This window comes from Anomaloglossus baeobatrachus, chromosome 5, assembly GCF_048569485.1.
Source record: "Anomaloglossus baeobatrachus isolate aAnoBae1 chromosome 5, aAnoBae1.hap1, whole genome shotgun sequence".
NCBI classification, from domain to species: domain Eukaryota; kingdom Metazoa; phylum Chordata; class Amphibia; order Anura; family Aromobatidae; genus Anomaloglossus; species Anomaloglossus baeobatrachus.
In genome coordinates this window covers 350912908-350931974 of record NC_134357.1, presented here as the reverse complement: position 1 = coordinate 350931974, position 19067 = coordinate 350912908, and the positions used below count along the sequence as shown (strand labels likewise).

The window sequence follows — 19067 nt, the reverse complement described above, 5'->3', positions numbered from 1 at the left end:
TGGAGGCTGATGCATGGGGAGGCTGATGCTGGGGGAAACTGGAAGCGGAAGGCTGATGCTGAGGGAGGCTGGGAGGGGGAGGCTGGGAGGAAGGAGGCTGGGAGGAGAGAGGCTGATCCTGGGGAAGGCTGGGAAGGGGAGGCTGATGCTGAGGGAAGCTGGAAGGAGAGAGGCTGATGCTGGGGGAGGCTGGAAGGAGAGAGGCTGAGGCTGGGAGGAGAGAGGCTGATGCTGGGGAAGGCTGATGCTGAGGGAGGCTGGGAGGGGAAAGCTGATGCTGGGGAAGGCTGGGAGGACGGAGGCTGGGAGGAGAGAGGCTGATCCTGGGGAAGGCTGGGAGAGGGAGGCTGATGCTGTCGGAGGCTGATGCTGGGGGAGGCTGGAAGGAGAGAGGCTCATGCTGGTGGAGGCTGATGCTTGGGGAGGCTGATGCTGAGGGAGGCTGATGCTGAGGGAGGCTGGGAGGAGGGAGGCTGGGAGAGGTAGGCTGAGAGAAGAGAGGCTGATGCACACACACACACACACACGCGCGCACTGCACAACACACCACACGCGCGCGCACTGGGAACCACAAACAACTGCCCTACACAGACACCCACACACAGACAACGCTGCACACACACAACACGCAACACACAAACACCGCGGCACACACAAATATACGCACATACCGCACAACACACACATTGCACAAAACATACCTCCCCCCAAAACACAACACACACACACACAAACCGCGCAACACACACACACAACGCTACAGACACACAGCGCTCCACAAACAACGCAACACACGCAACACACATACAACACCGCTCTCACCCCCCGTCACACCCAGACAACACCCAGAACATGTACAGCGCCTACACAAACACTTGGTAACTACACACAACAACATCTCTATATATATATATATATATATATATATATATATATATATATAACAAAAATCATACATGAACTACACAATACGTAAATTCTAGAATACCCGATGCGTAGAATCGGGCCACCTTCTAGTGTGTATATATATATATATATATATATATATATATATATATATATATATATATATATATATATATATATATATATATATATATATATATATATATATATATATATATATATATATATATATATATATATATATATATATATATATATATATATATATATATATATATATATATATATATTGTATTTGTATTGTATTGTCCCGGTGCACCGCCTACTGCTGTATGTTTAGCTGTTTAAGCCATGGAGGGGATCCTGGTGCAGACTCATGGTGTAAGCCACAATTATTCCAAAGGAGAAAGAGCCGCACTCCAAGATGATCACCGTATCACTCCGTCTTTATTTCAGAAGAAACATGAAGGTACAGGCAGTGGGGAGGGTGAGACAAGCCATACAACGCTGGACGACGGCGTGCCGTTTCGCTAGAACTTAGCTTCCACGGGTCCAGTGCCGTGCAGTGGCACTGGACCCGTGGAAGCTAAGTTCTAGCGAAACGGCACGCCGTCGTCCGGCGTTGTATGGCTTGTCTCACCCTCCCCACTGCCTGTATCTTCATGTTTCTTCTGAAATAAAGACGGAGTGATACGGTGATCATCTTGGAGTGCGACTCTTTCTCCTTTGGATATATATATATTATATAATATATTTTTTGCATAGGGTCCTTCCATATTTTGATACCCAGTACAGATAAAGCATACAGCTACAGGCTGCAGCCCCCAGCAATGTGCTTTTCTTGGCTGGGTATAAAAAATAAGAGGGAGCGCATTGCTAGTGATGGTGAGCTCCAGAGGATTGAGAGTTCAGATTAGGAGAATTGTCATGCCCTTGGTCCAAACTAAACCCTGCCCAGAGTGGTGTGAGCTGGCTGTAAAGCATAGATCTGATTAGAGTTAGGGCGGCGTCACACGCTACGATATATCAGGCGATATGTCGTCGGGGTCACGGATTCCGTGACGCCCATCCGGCATCGTTAGACATATCGTAGTGTGTGACAGCTACGAACGAGTGTGAACGAACAAAAATACTCACCTTATCGTTGCTCGTTGACACGTCGTTCATTTTCAAAATGTTCTTCCTCCTTCTGTGTTCCGGTTGTTCATTGTTCCCGGGGCAGCACACATCGCTCCGTGTGACACCCCAGGAACGACGAACACAGCTTACCTGCGTCCCGCCGGCAATGCGGAAGGAAGGAGGTGGGCGGGATGTTACGTCCTGCTCATCTCCGCTTCTATTGGCCAGCCGCTGTGTGACGTCGCTGTGACGCCGAACGTCCCTCTCCCTTCAGGAAGAGGATGTTCACCGCCCACAGCGAGGTCGTTCGGGGGGTAAGTACGTGTGACGGGGGTAAACTATTTTGTGCGCCATGGGCAACAAATTGCCCATGACGCACAAACGACAGGGGCGGGTACGATCGCTCGTGCGATCGCACGATAGATCGTACCGTGTGACGCCGCCCTTCCACCCTCCTTACTTGGGTAATCGGACATTCTGCCTAGGCAAGAAACTGTATACTATATAACTAAAAATTAGTCTATTCTTAAGAATTTATAAGACCATTTTACAAAAGGCTTACTCTTCTATTCTTTTTACTAGCACTCACTTAATATCAGGCATGTTATTCTTCCACACGTTGCCCCCAATTTTTGCTTTCTCTTCTAGAAAATACAGTAAAGGGAACCGCTCTTCAGTATCTCACAGATGACCATTTGAAAGAAATGAACATAAGGTATATTTGGTTTCTGTTTTTCAGTGATAACAGCATTTCTTATATCATATTTTTTTACTGGTTACTCCCGTATAGGATAGGTCACCTGTATTGATGAGCAAACCTGATCTGTAAAGTTTGGGGTCCATGCACAGACCACGAACACTGACTGCTCATGGAAGTCAGTGTTACTGGTTGGGTTCGGCCCCCCCGGATGTGGAATTCAGGTTCAAGTCCGGTCCTCAACCGGTTTGCCCATCTCTAGTCACCTGACATCACTTTACTATGCAGAGAAGTTTGACCTGGGGTTAAACGTAAAAGTTCTGTCTGGACTGGCTTTATGGATATATTTGGTGTATGCAGCAGGATCTTTTCTGGCAAACTGAATGTTCTGAACGAAATGTTACCAAAATCTGGCGTTAAGAATATTAATATGGCAACGTGTTAATTTTTTCTCTCCTCCAGCCCTGTAGGAAAAAGATTGCAATTACTCCATAGTCTTCGTCTGCTTTGTCAGAACGCCAATCCTAATATGAAGGTAAGTCACTATATCATTGCATCAGACTGCTAGGAATTATTCTGATTCTTTAAAGGGAACTTGTCAGCAGAAATTTCTCACTAAACCTAAAAGATTCCCCCTCTGCAGCTTCTGGGCTGCATTCTAGCAATGTTCCTGTTGCTATTGTGCCCCCTTTGAGACCTAAATAAATACTTTATAAAGTCTGACCTTTTTGTATGCAAAACGTTTTTTATACTCACGGGGGCGGGCTGTCTTGCGTCCGTTATTCTCCCTCCTGCCGCTTTACGCCGTCCCCCATCGCTCATTTCCATAGCTGAGGACGCCGCCCAGTGCTCCAGAGGTCCCCGTGCATGCCCAGTGCCACTCTCGTGGGACTGAGCACTGTGCACAGTGTGACCGCTGGTGATGTGATTGCGCAGGCGTGAGATTATGGGTGGCGCTGTGATTGTCGTCAGCAAGTACCCTCCCATAATCTCGTGCCCGCGCTTCTCACTCTGCCTCCACCGTTCTGCGCTAGCGCTGGCCAGATGACCCCACGTCACCTCTTATCCATCTTTCCCTGGAGCAGGAAATAGATGGGAGGAGCGGAGCAGCACACCACCGATCAAGAGGAGACGTGGAGACAAGCTTACTGAAGTACACAGTAAAAAAAAAAAAACTAGTGAGAAGCGCGGGCACGAGATTATGGGCGGGTACTTGCTGATGACAATCACAGCGCCGCACATAATCTCACACCAATCACTTCACCAGCGGTCACACTGTGCACAGTGCTCAGTCCCACGAGAGTGGCACTGGGCATGCGCGGGGACCTCTGGAGCACTGGGCAGCGTCCTCGGCTATGGGAATGAGCGATGGGGGACGGCGTAAAGCGGCAGGAGGGAGAATAACGGACGCAAGACAGCCCGCCCCCGTGACTATAAAAAAAGTTTTGCAGAGGGGGAATCTTTTAGGTTTAGTGTAAAATTTCTTCCGACAGGTTCCCTTTAAAACTTCCAGACATGCATGTATACATTTTGTTAATGCAATGTGGTGTCATTGTAAGAAATTAAAATATTGTTATCCGCTTCTTGAAATCCTCTCACTGACACAATCAACCTAAAGGATGTTGTGTTTTTTTTTTTTTTGGGCACCACTAGAGTGTTGCTTTTAATCCAAGTTCTCTGCTCCGTCTTAGGGCTGCTTCTCATTTGCGAGTTTCTCGCAGTAGAGCAATGCAAGAAACACTCGCATTGGAATCGGACACATGTTAGTGAATGATTCAGCTCGCATTTGCGATTTTTCTTTTTTTTTTTCTCAGTGCAAATCAGACTGAGAAAAAAATCGCAGCATGCTGCTTTTTTGCGAGTTTCTACTGCGAGTCTCTCCAATGCAAGTCTATGGGAGCGTGTAAAAAATCGGATGTCACGGGGCAGCACTCACACCATCCTAGTGACATCCGATTTTCTAAATACATTTCTCGCATGTTTCCTAAAACACTGGAAACGAGTGATGTGCCACAATGTCTGTCAATCTCTGTTCTCTGTCAGTCGGTCTCTCCCTCTCGGTCTCTATTCTCTCTCTGTCGGTTGGTCACTATCTCTTGTCTGTCTCTCTCTCTCTCTCTCTCTCTCTCTCTCTCTGTCCATGTCGGTCTATCCCTTTCCCCCCCTCTCTCATACTCACCGATCCCCCGATCACCAGCGCGGCGCTGCACGGCGTTCACACTGCTCCGGCGGCTTCTCTTCTTTTGAAAAAGCCGGCCGCTCATTATTCAATCTCTTATTCCCTGCTTTACCCGCCCACCGGCACCTATGATTGGTTGCAGTCAGACACGCCCCCACGCTGAGTGACAGCTGTCTCACTGCAACCAATCACAGCAGCCGGTGGGCGTGTCTATGCTGTGCAGTAAAATAAATAATTTAAAAAAAGGCGTGTGGTCCCCCCCAATTTTAATACCAGCCAGATAAAGCCATACGGCTGAAGGCTGGTATTCTCAGGATGGGGAGCTCCACGTTATGGGGAGCCCCCCAGCCTAACAATATCAGCCAGCAGCCGCCCAGATTGGCCGCTTCTATTAGATGCGACTGTTTTGGGACTGTACCCGGCTCTTCCCGATTTGCCCTGGTGTGTTGGCAATCGGGGTAATAAGGAGTTAATGGCAGCCCATAGCTGCCACTAAATCCTAGATTAATCATTGCAGGCGTCTGAGACACCACCAATGTTTAACCTGTAAATTAAAGTTAATAAACACACACACTGAAAAAATACTTTATTTGAAATAATAAACAATAACAAAGATCCTCGTTCACCACTTTATTAAGTATCCAAAAAACCAATCCATGTCCGACGTAATCCACGGAGGTCAAGTGTCGCTTCCAACTCTGCTACATGAAGGTGACAGGAGCTGCAGAAGACACCGCCACTCCTTTCACCTCCACACAGCAACTGAGGTGAGTAGCGCGATCAGCTGATTTCAGTCAGGTAACTCGTGGCCACCGCTGGATCCTCCACCCGTGACAGCAAGTCACCCGAGTGACAGCGATAAAGTCATAGGTGAGTTGTGGTCACGGGGAAAGAATACAGCTGGCCGCGGGTAAACTGAGTGACGGCAGCACTAATCGCGCTGCTCAATTCAGTCACTCAGGAGATTAGCGGTCACCGGTGAGTCCTGCACGGGTGACCGCTAATCAGGACGCGACACAGACAGAGCCGCGGCATGACAATGAAGTCGGGTGAAGTTCATTCTGATCGTGCGGCTCTGTCTGTGTCTGCTGTCATCTGCCATTCAGCTCTGCTACATAGCTGTCTGTGGCTGCTGTCAGCGGCCATGTAGCAGAGCTGAATGGCAGATAACAACTGCTGAGAAAAAAAAGGATCACACACGCATTGCACACGCACTGCAATCATGAGAAAAATCTCAGGATCGCAGTGCAGTTGCATTGCACTCTGACCTAACGTGAACTAAAATCAGCCGAGTGTTTTGGTTTTTTTTTGTTTTTTTTTTCAGCTAACTAGGACCGATTTTGCTCGCATAGATGTGTTTCCAGCCTTATACTTTTCCTCTGGCAGCTTCACCTTCTATTGGCGATGCTTCGGTCGGTCTCCTGTGATTTGTGACCTGCTGGCAGCTCCAGTTTCCCTCAAGCATGCCAAAGGTCACAACTAGAGCTGATCGAACTGGCCAAAAACCGGGACCGGCGGATCCCTGATCCGCTCCGGAATCGGGTGCCCATATAAGTCAATAAGGACCAGAATCTGGAGAGTAAAAACGTTGGCGGAAGGGATAGGGGGGGTAGGAGCGTGCGCGGTATACTCACACAGGCAGTGTCATGGCAGCACACTCCTTCCGGGTCACACTTTTCCCTTCCAGAGCCGACAATTCAATCACTGTTTTGCCCGCCCACCGGCGCGTGTAATTGGTTGCAGTTAGACGCGCCCCCACCCTGAGTGTCAGCTGACTGCAAACAATCACAGGCAGCAGGACGGCCGGTGGGCGGGGAAAGCAGTGGAAGTGTCAGCGGGTCAGTATGGTGAGCGTGCATGTAGACAGCAACACATGCACGCTCTTGTCAGACGTGTGCGTGGCTGTGCCGGTGATGCAATGTCAGACTCGTGCGAGTCCCTTGCAACTGTGAGTCCGGCCTAAGAGAAACCGAATAAGACTTTTTTTTTTTTTTAAATAACCAAACTTGCGGTCAACCCCCCCCCCATCCCCCCCCCCTTCCCCCTATATTTTCATCCCCAGCCAAGATAAAGCCATCTGGGGGCTAGTATTCTCAGCCCGCAGCCACCCGGTATTGCTAGATGTGACAATCCTGGTGCTATACCGGCTCTGGTTAATAACAGCACACAGCTGTTACTAAACCTTAGGTCTGTGATGGCACAGGTGTCTGAGATACCTGCATCATTAACCTGTACATGACAGTAAATAAACACACACATAGAGAAAAAAATCCTTGATTTGGAATAAAATACAAAAACACTTTCACCACTTTATTAACCCCCCACCACACCCCTCCAGGTCCGGCGTAATCCACACGAGGTCCCATGACAACGTATCCAGCTCTGCTACATCTCACAGCTAGCAGCTATAGAGAACGACTGCCAGCTGTGAGTGTAGCCTATGACTGAGATGCGATGACTGCAGGTAGACACTGTCACAGAATGCGGGCATGTCTGCCTGCAACTAATCAGACGACAGCACGTCCGGTGGGCGGGGAAAGTATGGAAAGCTGTCTGTATGCGATGAGCCTATTGCGCAGTACAGGAAGTGAATGCGTGACCCGGAAGCAGTGTGCCGCCATGACAGAGTCTCGGTAAGTATGAAACGCTGTTTTAATTCTGTTTTTTTTTTCTTTATTTTTCAATTATTTTCCCCAATGCTGGATCCGGCTCGTGCACCCGGAATCCCGGGCCCTGGTCCGGCACCCGGACATCTTTGAAACTGCGCGGATCCGGACTTTTACAGTCCGAATCTCCTCAGCCCTAGTTACAACTCCATACATCTCTGAATGCCTTGTTCTGGCTGTCATAAACTTGTATTGAAAACTTGTGATGTAACTTCTGACTTCCGGCCGGTCAGATGTTACTGGTACAAGATAGTGCCATGGGACTGGAGCAACACCGAAAAAAGGTGAAGCCACCGGAAGGTGAGTATAAGACCGGGGGCAAGAGACGTGGATTTAAAGTACCACTCCAGCTGTGGAGGGGAAAAAAAACCCAAAAACGTTGGAGTGGTGCTTTAAAGGGAATCTGTCAGCAGGTTTTTGCTACCTCATCTGAGAGCAGCACGATGTAAGCAGAGAGACTCTGAATCGAAGGATGTATCACTTAGTTTACTGGCTGCAGCTATTCTCGCCCACATCAGGCTCTCAATAGACATTGTACATTGACAGTGAGGTGTCAATCGGAGGAGAGGGCTTGCCAAACAACATGGCATGAGCCACCTTGTCACAGCATTGATAATCACCAAGTGATTAAGCCTTTAGTTTAATCTCTTACCTATATTGGATGTACTGGGTATGTCTTTGCTGTCTGGGCCTTAACGACCAAGGGTGTGCCCAGTACGTCCTGGTGATTGCAGACTTTCCAGCGCTGTACCCCCATGATCGCCGCCGGGTCACCGGCTGATTTTACAGCTGGGACGTGGCAGTCACTGCCAGGAGTGGTCTCCGCTCTGCTTTCAGCAGTTTAACCCTCTAAATGCTGCAATGTAATGCAATCACAGGGACCCGATCGCTGCCATGATGACCCTGGGTCATCACCACCATGACGACCCTGGCCAGCTACGGACCGCATCACAGACCATGCTGTATGCATGGTGTGTGAGACGAAGTGTCAGTGCTGCTACTGCACTGATATATAAACCACTGAAGTGATCGAGCATTGCAATGTATTATATCAATGATCAGATCACTGAAAATTAGTGTCCCATAACGAGACTAAGTAAAAATAAGTAAAAAAAAATGTTGTGTTTAAAAAAAAAAAAAATCTGAGGGATTAAACAAAAAAAAACCCCGCAGTAAGGTAGGAGTGAGAATAGGGCATATTAGGGCTAGCTAACCTTGTCTTCATTGATTTGTTGTTACCACACATTTTTTTTTCTTAGTGTATGTTGTGTGGTTACTTGTGTGTTTTTGAGAATATCTTTCATTATAATATTAAATTCAAATTTTAAGAATTTAATTTTTTTGGTTAAAGTCAGAAGGTGAAACTCTGCTCTGGGGTAAAGGGGTTAAAGGGGAGCTGTCACCAGGATTTTCACTTATAACCTGCAGCCAGCACCAGTAAGCCCTTATATACAGCATTCTAGAATACTGAATAGAAGAGCCCAGGCTGCTCTGTATAACGTAAAAAATGATTTTTATTATACTCTCCTAGGCGGTCAAGTCCTATGGCCTTTGCTGGTCTATGGTCCGGCACCTGCTCCATCCTGTGCAGTTGTACCGCCCCTGCAGCGGTCGGACCGCTTGGATTCGGGTGTCACTGCTCATGGCTCGAGGGTCTCCGGACCCGGAGGCGCAGGATCACTTTAAAATGTGATGGGGGGGTCTATTTACAGGGGGAGTATTAGATAGTTTGTGACGCCACCCGTGGTGTGCGGTAATGGGGAGTACCGCCGCTGCCATTGGGAGTACCCGGAGTGATGGAATGGGGGCAGCTAGATGACATTACCCTCTATGGGTAGGGAAGGCCCCGGGACTCTGGATGGTGGGAAGGATTGCAGAGGAGCACAGGCTCGCTTGGACAAGGAGTGATCAGGTACTCACTGAGAAGGAAAGCAGACGCTGACAACGTAGAAAACAAAGTCTCTGGGTGCCGCTGCCCTCTTGGGAGAGCTCCCCTGGGTTCCGTCCCCAGCAGTACTGCCTGATGGTCCGGAGCCTGCCTCCGTGCACAGATTTTAGTAGTCCAAGTGGCCTGTAAGCTTGAAGCTGTCCGGGCCTTGCTCCCCACTTTTTGGTGTGAAGGAGCTGTGCTCTCAGGAGCTCACGCTTGGGATTTCAGTGGGCTGATTTGGTTGGAAAGCCCTATCCCCCTCGTTGCGCTAGTGCACCCTGATCTCTGAGCTTCGTGGGGACAGTCCATAAAGGCCCTATCCTCTGCAGGTTAATTGCCGGGTTGCTTGAAGCCTCTCCCCGATCTTGGTCCAGTACCTCGACGTGCTTTCATTCTCAGACTGGCTATTGTACTGGAGCTGCTGACTGTCCCCCAAGACTAATCCAGGCACCCAGCCCCAATATCCCGCGGCCGGGTCTCCGACTCCTCCAGGTCCAGACCACCGTCTGCAACCCAATCTACTTCTCACCTGGTAGCTCCAACTCCCAGCTTCCCTCAAGCTCCTCACTGCTCGAGGGCTCCCACACAACTCACTTGTCACCTCCCTGCCTGACCCCTAGGTCGGCGGCCCTATTCCAGCTTAGCAGCCCACTGGTGTGCCTGACAGGGTGTGGTGCGAGGTGTGATTGGGATTTTGGATGCTGATGGAGGCAGTGCTGCAAGTTGGAAATCCAGAACCAAGAGGGGTTGAGTTCTGCACTGGGAGATAAAGACCGTGCAGTACCCTGTGACGACCTGACTAGTCAAGGGGCGTTACACAGTCGCCATCCTCCTTGCCAGCTCCTTGTGGATGACTCAACCTACGTTCTCCAAGGTGTCAGGCCTCCATTGCGCTCCTGCGCAAGCGCACTTGATCTGCCCTGGTGAGGGAAAATCAAAGTATTGTAGTGCGGACGGTCTCTGACCTTTCCTCCGAACCTGCGCATTAAAGTACCTTCCTCTGCCTTCAGCAGAGCTGATCAAAGTGCGCATGCACAGAAGCGCAGTGGAGGACACTGTGCATGACTAAGATGGAAGGAAGAGAGGAGACACCGGACCAAGATCAGGACCCCCCCACCCCCTTCATCGGACATCCCCGCTGGTGAGTCTAAAAAAAGGTGTTTGTTGTTTTTTTAAGTTATACAGAGCGGCCTGGGCACTTATACAGCATTGTAGAATGCTATGTATGGCCTTACTGGTGGTGGCTGCAGCTTATAGGGAGCAAATCTGGTGACACATTCCGTTTAAGTAAACCGCACGGAGCTTGATAAGAGAAGCATAGTTGATTGTTGTGTGTGTTTTTGTGTTTGGCGCCTGGGCCAGATTCCCGGACTCCGCAGTGCTCGGGCTGGCAGCCTCATGTTGACAGCTCACGTGTGCAGTGTGGGCAAGCATGCAGCACTCCCTTCTAAATGCTGTGTGCGCACACCATTGGTCCTCACGTTGGTCAGTGCCAGCATGCGAAGGATGTACTTGATGCTCCACATGTCTCCCCTGGTGCTATGTGCTCACTCTCCTCAAAGAGAAGCAGCTCCAGCCACCACAGTAGGGGTTATAATTAATTGTTTGTCATTTTCAAGTTGATTTATTTTGAGTGGCCCTGAAGGTTGGTGGAAATTTCTAAATGGCCCTTGACAGAAAAAAGGTTCCCCGGCCCTGGTCTACAGCATGCTGGCTTCAGCTTAGGGCTACTTCTCACATAGCGAGATCGCTAGCGAGATCGCTGCTGAGTCACGGTTTTTGTGACGCACCAGTGACCTCATTAGCGATCTCGCTGTGTGTGACACTGAGCAGCGATCTGGCCCCTGCTGTGAAATCGCTGATCTTTACACACTGCTCTGGTTCATTTTTTGGACATTGCTCTCCCGCTGTGAAGCACACATCGCTGTGTTTGACAGCGAGATAGCAACGATCTGAATGTGCAGGGAGCCGGCGTCTGGCAGCCTGTGGTAAGCTGTAACCAAGGTAAATAATGCTTAACCAAGTGAAGTGCTTTGCTTGGTTACCCGATATTTACCTTGGTTACTAGCGTCCGCCGCTGCTAGTGCTGGCTCCCTGCACTCGTAGCCGGAGTACACATCAGGTAAATAAGCAAAGCGGTTTGCTTATTAACCCGATGTGTACTCTGGCTACGAGTGCAGGGAGCCAGCACTAAGTGGTGTGCGCTGGTAACCAAGATAAATATCGGGTAACCAAGCGCTTGGTTACCCGATATTTACCTTAGTTACCATGCCCAGCATCACTTCAACGCGTCTCTGCGGGCTGGTCACTGGTGAGATCTGCCTGATTGACAGCTCACCAGCGACCATGTAGCGACGCACCAGCGATTCTGACCAGGTCAAATCGCTGGTGGGATCGCTGGAGCGTCGCTTAAGTGTGACGGTACCCTTACACAGCAAAAACCTCCTGAGAGATTCCATTTAAGTCACCTTATCTTGTCTATTTGCCCCAAACACCTTCATGTTAACCTAAACCTTAATGCCAACCTAAAAAAAATACAAAGGTAACTTTAATATTAACTATATATATTTTTTTTTTTCTTTCACTCTTCCCACCTCCCTATTCCTTTACATGGCTAGTCGTATAGAATTGCATTAATCAGCATACTATCTGATTTTTACCTAAAAAGGTTTATTTGCCTAGGCCAGATTCATTGTTATAACCGCTGAGTGCGGTTACTGATCACATGAAAAGGTAAGTGGTCATCTAACATCTTCACTTGCTAACACTTCCACCCAGGAAGTAACCTAGATCCAGTAATTTTCTGGTTTTTTTTTTTGTTTTTTTGTTTTTTGAGCTGCGAGGTAGCTTGACTCCCTGATTTGTAGACATGCCGAACGATGCGTGCACACATCCGTGTGAATGTCCATGTGCTGCCCAGTGTTTATCGGAAGGCTCACAGACCCATGGAGTATGTCCTATTCTAATCCTCCACATTATACAAGAATAGGACATTCTGATTTTTATTTTTATTTTTATTTTTTTCCTGAATCTCCTCTGCTTCATCATTATTGTGGACCAGTGAGACTGGGTCTGAACACTGTCTGATACTAAATAAAGGTACCGTCACACATAACGAGATCGCTAGCGAGATCGCTGCTGAGTCACCGTTTGGTGACGCAGTAGCGATCCCGTTAGCGATCTCGTTATGTGTGACATCTACCAGCGATCAGGCCCCTGCTGTGAGATCTCTAGTCGTTGCAGAATGGTCCAGGCCATTTTCTTCAAAGGCGATGTCCTGCTGGGCAGGACACATCGCTGTGTTTGACACTGTGTGACAGGGTTACAGTGACTGCTGAGATCGTTATACAGGTCACTACTGCGACCTGTATCGTTCCTGCATCACTGGTAAGATCTGACTGTGTGACCTCTCACCAGCGACCTCCCAGCGACTTACCAGCGATCCCTATCAGGTCACATCGTTTTCGGGATCGCTGGTAAGTCGTTGTGTGTGACTGGGCCTTTAATCAGACAGTAGTGTGACATTTTCACATGGCTGTGTGACTGCACCCTTATTGACCTAGGATGTTTGTTTTCTGCCTCAGCAGATTTTGCACTATCGGGTAGTTTATATAACCTTGAGATATCAGCCTGAAGTATATTCTCCCTCTGCACACAATGTGTCAGCATATAAAGGTATACACAATGCTATCAGCCCAACAAGGCCGCCAGATGTTTAGTGGCTACTGATAAACCATGCTGCCTAAAGGTCCAGTCACACTAAGCAACTTACCAGCGATCCCAACAACGATAGGGATCGCTGGTAAGTTGCTAGGAGTTTGCTGGTGAGATGTCACACTGCGACGCTCCAGCGATCCCACCAGCAACCTGACTTGGCAGGGATCGCTGGAGCGTCGCTACACGAGTTGCTGGTGAGCTCACCAGCAACCAGTGTCCAGCCACACGTGCAGAGAGCAGGGAGCAGCGCACACTGAGCGCTGGCTCCTTGCTCTCCTAGTTACAGCACACATCGGGTTAATTACCTGATGTGTGCTGCAGCTAATGTGCACAGAGCAGGGAGCAGCGCACAATGCTTAGCGCTGGCTCCTTGCTCTCCTAGCTACAGCACACATCGGGTTAATTAACCCGATGTGTCCTGCAGCTACATGTGTACAGAGCAGGAGCCGGCACTGACAGTGAGAGCGGCGGAGGCTGGTATCAAAGGTAAATATCGGGTAACCAAGGACAGGGCTTCTTGGTTACCCGATGTTTACATTGGTTACCAGCCTCTGCAGAAGCCGGCTCCTGCTGCCTGCACATCTAGTTGTTGCTGTCTCGCTGTCACACACAGCGATGTGCGCTTCACAGCGGGACAGCAACAACTAAAAAATGGCCCAGGACATTCAGCAACAACCAATGACCTCACAGCAGGGGCCAGGTTGTTGCTGGATGTCACACACAGCAACATCGCTAGCAACGTCACAAAAGTTGTTCGTTAGCAGCGATGTTGCTAGCGATGTTGCTTAGTGTGACGGGGCCTTAATTCGAGGCCTTCCTCACCAACGAGGCTTCATATGACTAGATTTCAAGAAAAGAAAATCTATCCCCAAAATTATTCTGTATGCTAAAAAAGCTATCCCAAGCAGAGTTTCTTGAAATTCACAAGACAGCAATACAATTGAAACGGCACTAGCATAGTTCTAGGGGCTCGGAGGAGGGCTCACCATGATATAAAGGTTGGGTTTTATTGGACAAAGGGAAAAAAAAATTATGGTCAGGCTGGTTTCTGTCAATTGTTAGCACTTTAATAATTTTTTTTTTCTTTTAAAGAGAACGAACCAGCAAGATTTTCATAAAGTAAAGCCAGTGCTATACTGGCGCTAGGATACTGAATGTACACACGTGGTCAAAATTGTTAGTACCCCTCACTTAATGAAAGAAAAACCCACAATGGTCACAGAAATAACTTGAATCTGACAAAAGTAATAATTTTAAAAATCTCTGAAAATGAACAAATTAAAGTCAGACATTGCGGGGGGGAACGGAGCCTGGACCGGGATGTGAGCACACTCGGGGAGACACTCTCCTGCTGACTCACCGTGATACCGCTGGAGCCGCCACACGGCTGACTATCATGGTGACACCGGAGGGCAGGGGAAGGTACCGGCATCCAGTAGGAGAAGTCTCAGCTCCTGAATCGGCAGCATGTCCAGGCGGCGACAGAGGGAAGTAGGAGCAGGGAGAGAGCCTGGATCACAAGATGGCACCGATGTCAGAGAGGAGGCGGAGAAAGCAAACACAGCCTGCCTACGCCGCATGGAAGCGGCTGCAAAGCTGGCACAGTTTGCAAGACAATCAGAGGAACCTCTGGAGGAGCCCGGTAAGATGGTGGAGGAGAACGGAGAGGAGGAGGAAGATATGGAGGAGGCTGAAGGAATAGAGGGAGAAGAAGGAGAAGACAAACAGGAGGAGGATTCAGGAGAGCAGCAGGCAGCAGAGGAAATACAGGAGAACCCCACTATTAAGGATGTGTTTCAGGTGGTCTTCTGCAAACAGGCCCTCACAACATTAACCCAGCAGGTGCTGGGAATACAGGGAGATATAGCTACTCTCAAAAAAGATCAGAAGAAAACTGATATGAGAACCAGTGCTGTGGAGGAAAGAGTGGGTGCAGCTGAGGATCATATAGTTACACTGCAAAAAGCAGAGAAAAAGTTCCAGCAGCAGATATGAGTTGTCCGCAAAAACGGATGACTTGGAGAACCGTTCCAGGAGGAACAATAGAAGACTGGTGGGCATCCCGGAAAAAGTAGAGGGAAGAAATCCTACTGAATTCATAGAAACGTTGCTTAAAGAAAAGATTGGCGCAGATAATCTGACCAAGTTATATGCAATTGAGAGGGCACACAGTCCCAGTGCAACCGCAACCACCTGGCAAGGGGCCCCGTATGATGCTGGCGAAACTGCTTAACTACAGGGACCGGGATATTATTCTACGCAAGGCACTGGATCTGGAGAACCTGACAATTGATGGACACCTAGTGGCTATATACCCTGACTACTCTGTACCGGTACAGAAGCAAAGAATGCCATTTACAGGGGTAAAGAGATGACTCCGTGAGCTGGGGGTTAAATATTCCATGATGTTCCCAGCAAAACTTCGAGTAGCAGCACTGGAGAAGGTGCACTTTTTTCTTGATCCAGAGGAGGCCATGAAATGGATAGATATCAATGCAAGGAAACTGCAAACAGGAGAAGGATAGAAGCTGGCTATGAGTGACACTGCAATTTTGTGATTTTTCTTTTTTTTTTTTCCTGGACTACAGGACTGGCTACTCATAAGCATTTGCATATGCTAGAGGAGAAGGATACTTCATAAGCCCATTTTTATGGCAGTGACGGTACACCCCCACCCCCCTTCCCCCTCCTCCCCTTTTTTTTTTTTTTTTTTTCCCTTTCTCTTCCAGTTTATTATTGTTGATTTCTTGCTCCTGTCCCTGCGTGTTAGATGGGGCAGGGAGAAGTTTCCTAACACTAAGCTGGACAATGACAGGAGGAGGATAATAATTCTTTTTTTTTTTTCTTCTGGCCGTGCGGTGGCGATTGATAGATGCTTACCGTATTTTTCGCTTTATAAGACGCACCTGATTATAAGACGCACCTAGGTTTTGGAGGAGGAAAATTAAAAAAAAAAATTGAGCCAAATAGTGTGCTAGAACATTTTAATAAAATTAAAATAACATTATTTTAACAATTTAGACTCAACAGGAGTCAATAGCAGCATTGTTTGTAACATGAACCATGTTTGTGAACAATATAGGAAGGAAAGCTTTAGTCCTCAGATACGGGACTCTTCTAGTCCTCGGGGAACCCCAGGAATTCCTCATCAGTGCTGTCAGCATTCAGGAAGCTACAATGAATGAATAACATTGTTATGAGGGATCTGCGGATAATGCCCTCTTTACGGGGGACCTGAGTATTACGCACTATTATGGGGGACCTGTGGATGACGCACTATTATGGGGGACCTGTGGATGACGCACTATTATGGGGGACCTGTGGATGACGCACTATTATGGGGGACATGTGGATGACGCACTATTATGGGGGACCTGTGAATGACGCACTGCTATGGGGGACCTGTGGATGGCACACTATTATGGGGGACATGTGGATGACTCACTATTATGAGGGACCTGTGGATGACACTGCTGTGGGGGACCTGTGGATTGCGCACTATTATGGGGGACCTGTGGATTGCGCACTATTATGGGGGACATGTGGATGACTCACTATTATGGGGGACATGTGGATGACGCACTGCTATGGGGAACCTGTGGATGACTCCCTATTATGAGGGACCTGTGGATGACACTGCTGTGGGGGATCTGTGGATAACGCACTGCTATGGGGGACCTGTGGATTGCGCACTATTATGGGGGACATGTGGATGACTCACTATTATGGGGGACATGTGGATGACGCACTGCTATGGGGAACCTGTGGATGACACTGCTGTGGGGGATCTGTGGATAACGCACTGCTATGGGGGACCTGTGGATGACGCACTATTATGGGGGACATGTGGATGATGCACTATTATGGGGGACCTGTGGATGACGCACTATTATGGGGACCTGTGGATGATGCACTGTTATGTGGGATCCGTGGATGACACGGCTATGGGGGACCTGCATGATGCACTTTTATGGGGATCTGGGACTACCACCCCCCTCATCCTTAGGAATACACCCATGTACTGTATACCATACATGGCTGTATTCTGAAAGATGAGGGGGGTTGTAGTTACATTTACACTTTGGCCACTACATTAGTCCCTCCCTGGAGTGTTTACAATAAAGGACTACAGCCCCCATCATCCTTCAGAATACACCGATTGATACTGTATATTCTGAAGGCTGATGATGGGGGTTGTGTTCCCCTTCAGTGTTTTTTGCTCACCTATTAGGACCCTTCGTTCAACTGACAACACTTTGTCAGGCTCAGATCACTGATTGGTGGAGGCAGCTCTGCAGAAGTTGTCTCCACCAATCAGCATCCAGCCCTAGCGAGGAGAGGGAGAATCGTTCTTCTCTCTCTCCTCTTTCTTATGATAGTCTCCGTCTGCTGCGGAGATCTAAAATGGAGCCCGCGTATGCGCAGATCGCGATCTTCGAGAGCCGCGATCTCTATCTGCGCCTGCGTAGCCTCCGACGCGATGGACTTCAGGAAAATGGCTACGGAAGGCAGCGCATGCGCAGATGGAGATCTCGCTTCTCTGAGATCTCCATCTGCGCCTGCGTCACCTCCGCCATTTTCCGGAAGGCAGCGCAGGCGCAGATAAAGATTTCGGCTATGGCGGCCGCCACCGCAGCGATTGCTGGGGGATCCATGGCGGCCGCCACCGCAGCCGATTGCCGGGGGATCCATGGCGGCCGCCACCGCAGCCGATTGCCGCGGGATCCATATCGGCCGCCTCCGCTCCAGCGGCAGCACCAGCACCAGCCTCCTGTGACTCACTCCACCGCTGCATCACTGCCCGGTAAGTTACATTCACTTTGTAAGACGCACCCCTATTTTCCCCACAATTTTGGGGTAAAAAAGTGCGTCTTATAAAGCGAAAAATACGGTAAGTTTTCAAAAATTCATATGTTAGCAGTTTACATCATATGCTATATGCAAATGAAAATTAATATGGTTCAGGCGGGAGGTGAGTTAGGGGGTTCTGCTCACTGGGATGAGACAGGTTTGGTATGAGAGAAAAGGAGGAAGGAAGTTGACCGGTCTGGGGGAGACAGACCTCATTCCCTATAAGGGAGTTAAAGATGTAAATCGGAGGGGGAGGACTTTTGTTGGGGTGGTTCTAAGGAACGGGTGTAATGTAAGAGGACTGTCGGAGATAGAAGATACACAATGATAAAATAGTGGTACCTCGCTTAACGAGTAACCCACTTAACGAGAATTTCGCTTAACAAGCAAAGCTTTCGGTAAATTTGTAACCTGCTTTACGAGAAAGCTTTGCTGTACGAGTGAAATCCTCACTGCACACACTTCTGGTTCCATACATCCACCGCACTCTGACCCGCACTTGCAGTCCACATAAACTCACACATGTACGCACAAACACACACGCATGCACACACATACAGTATTATGCTCACCTTACCTTCTGTTCCACCACCAGCCTCATGGTTCTTGTAGTTCCAGGGTACATCGCGATGTCCTCGTGGCGAACTACAAGACCCAGGAGGCCTGCGATGGAACGGAAGGTAAGGTGAGCATATAATATAACATATGTGTACCTTTCGTTTCATCGCCAGCCTCCTGGGTCCTGTAGTTCGCCGCTGTGCTCCAGTCCACGCTGTGTATCGGCATTCATAGCAACGAGGGAGGAACTTCCTGTCGGCGCTACTGAGAGGCAGCGCGCTGGACAATCAGAGGCAAGCGGCTCTGCCTTTGACGTCAGCGCTCTGGCCGGGAAGTTCCTCCCTCGTCGTTATGGTAACACGATACACAGCCCGGCGAACAGAGAACAGCAAATCCCAGGAGACCGGCGATGGAACGGAAGGTAAGGTGAGCGTATAATATGTG

The 19067-nt window shown here is 48.9% G+C and overlaps 1 protein-coding gene across 1 annotated transcript in view; it reads left to right on the top strand.

Annotated features, from left to right (window-relative positions):
• Positions 1–19067, top strand: part of SAMHD1 (SAM and HD domain containing deoxynucleoside triphosphate triphosphohydrolase 1) — a 124629-nt gene that overhangs the window by 19701 nt on the left and 85861 nt on the right. The window contains exons 2-3 of the mRNA XM_075349910.1: positions 2674–2740; positions 3185–3257. Of these exons, the coding sequence (XP_075206025.1) occupies positions 2674–2740; positions 3185–3257 (140 nt within the window). The remainder of the gene's footprint in view (positions 1–2673; positions 2741–3184; positions 3258–19067) is intronic.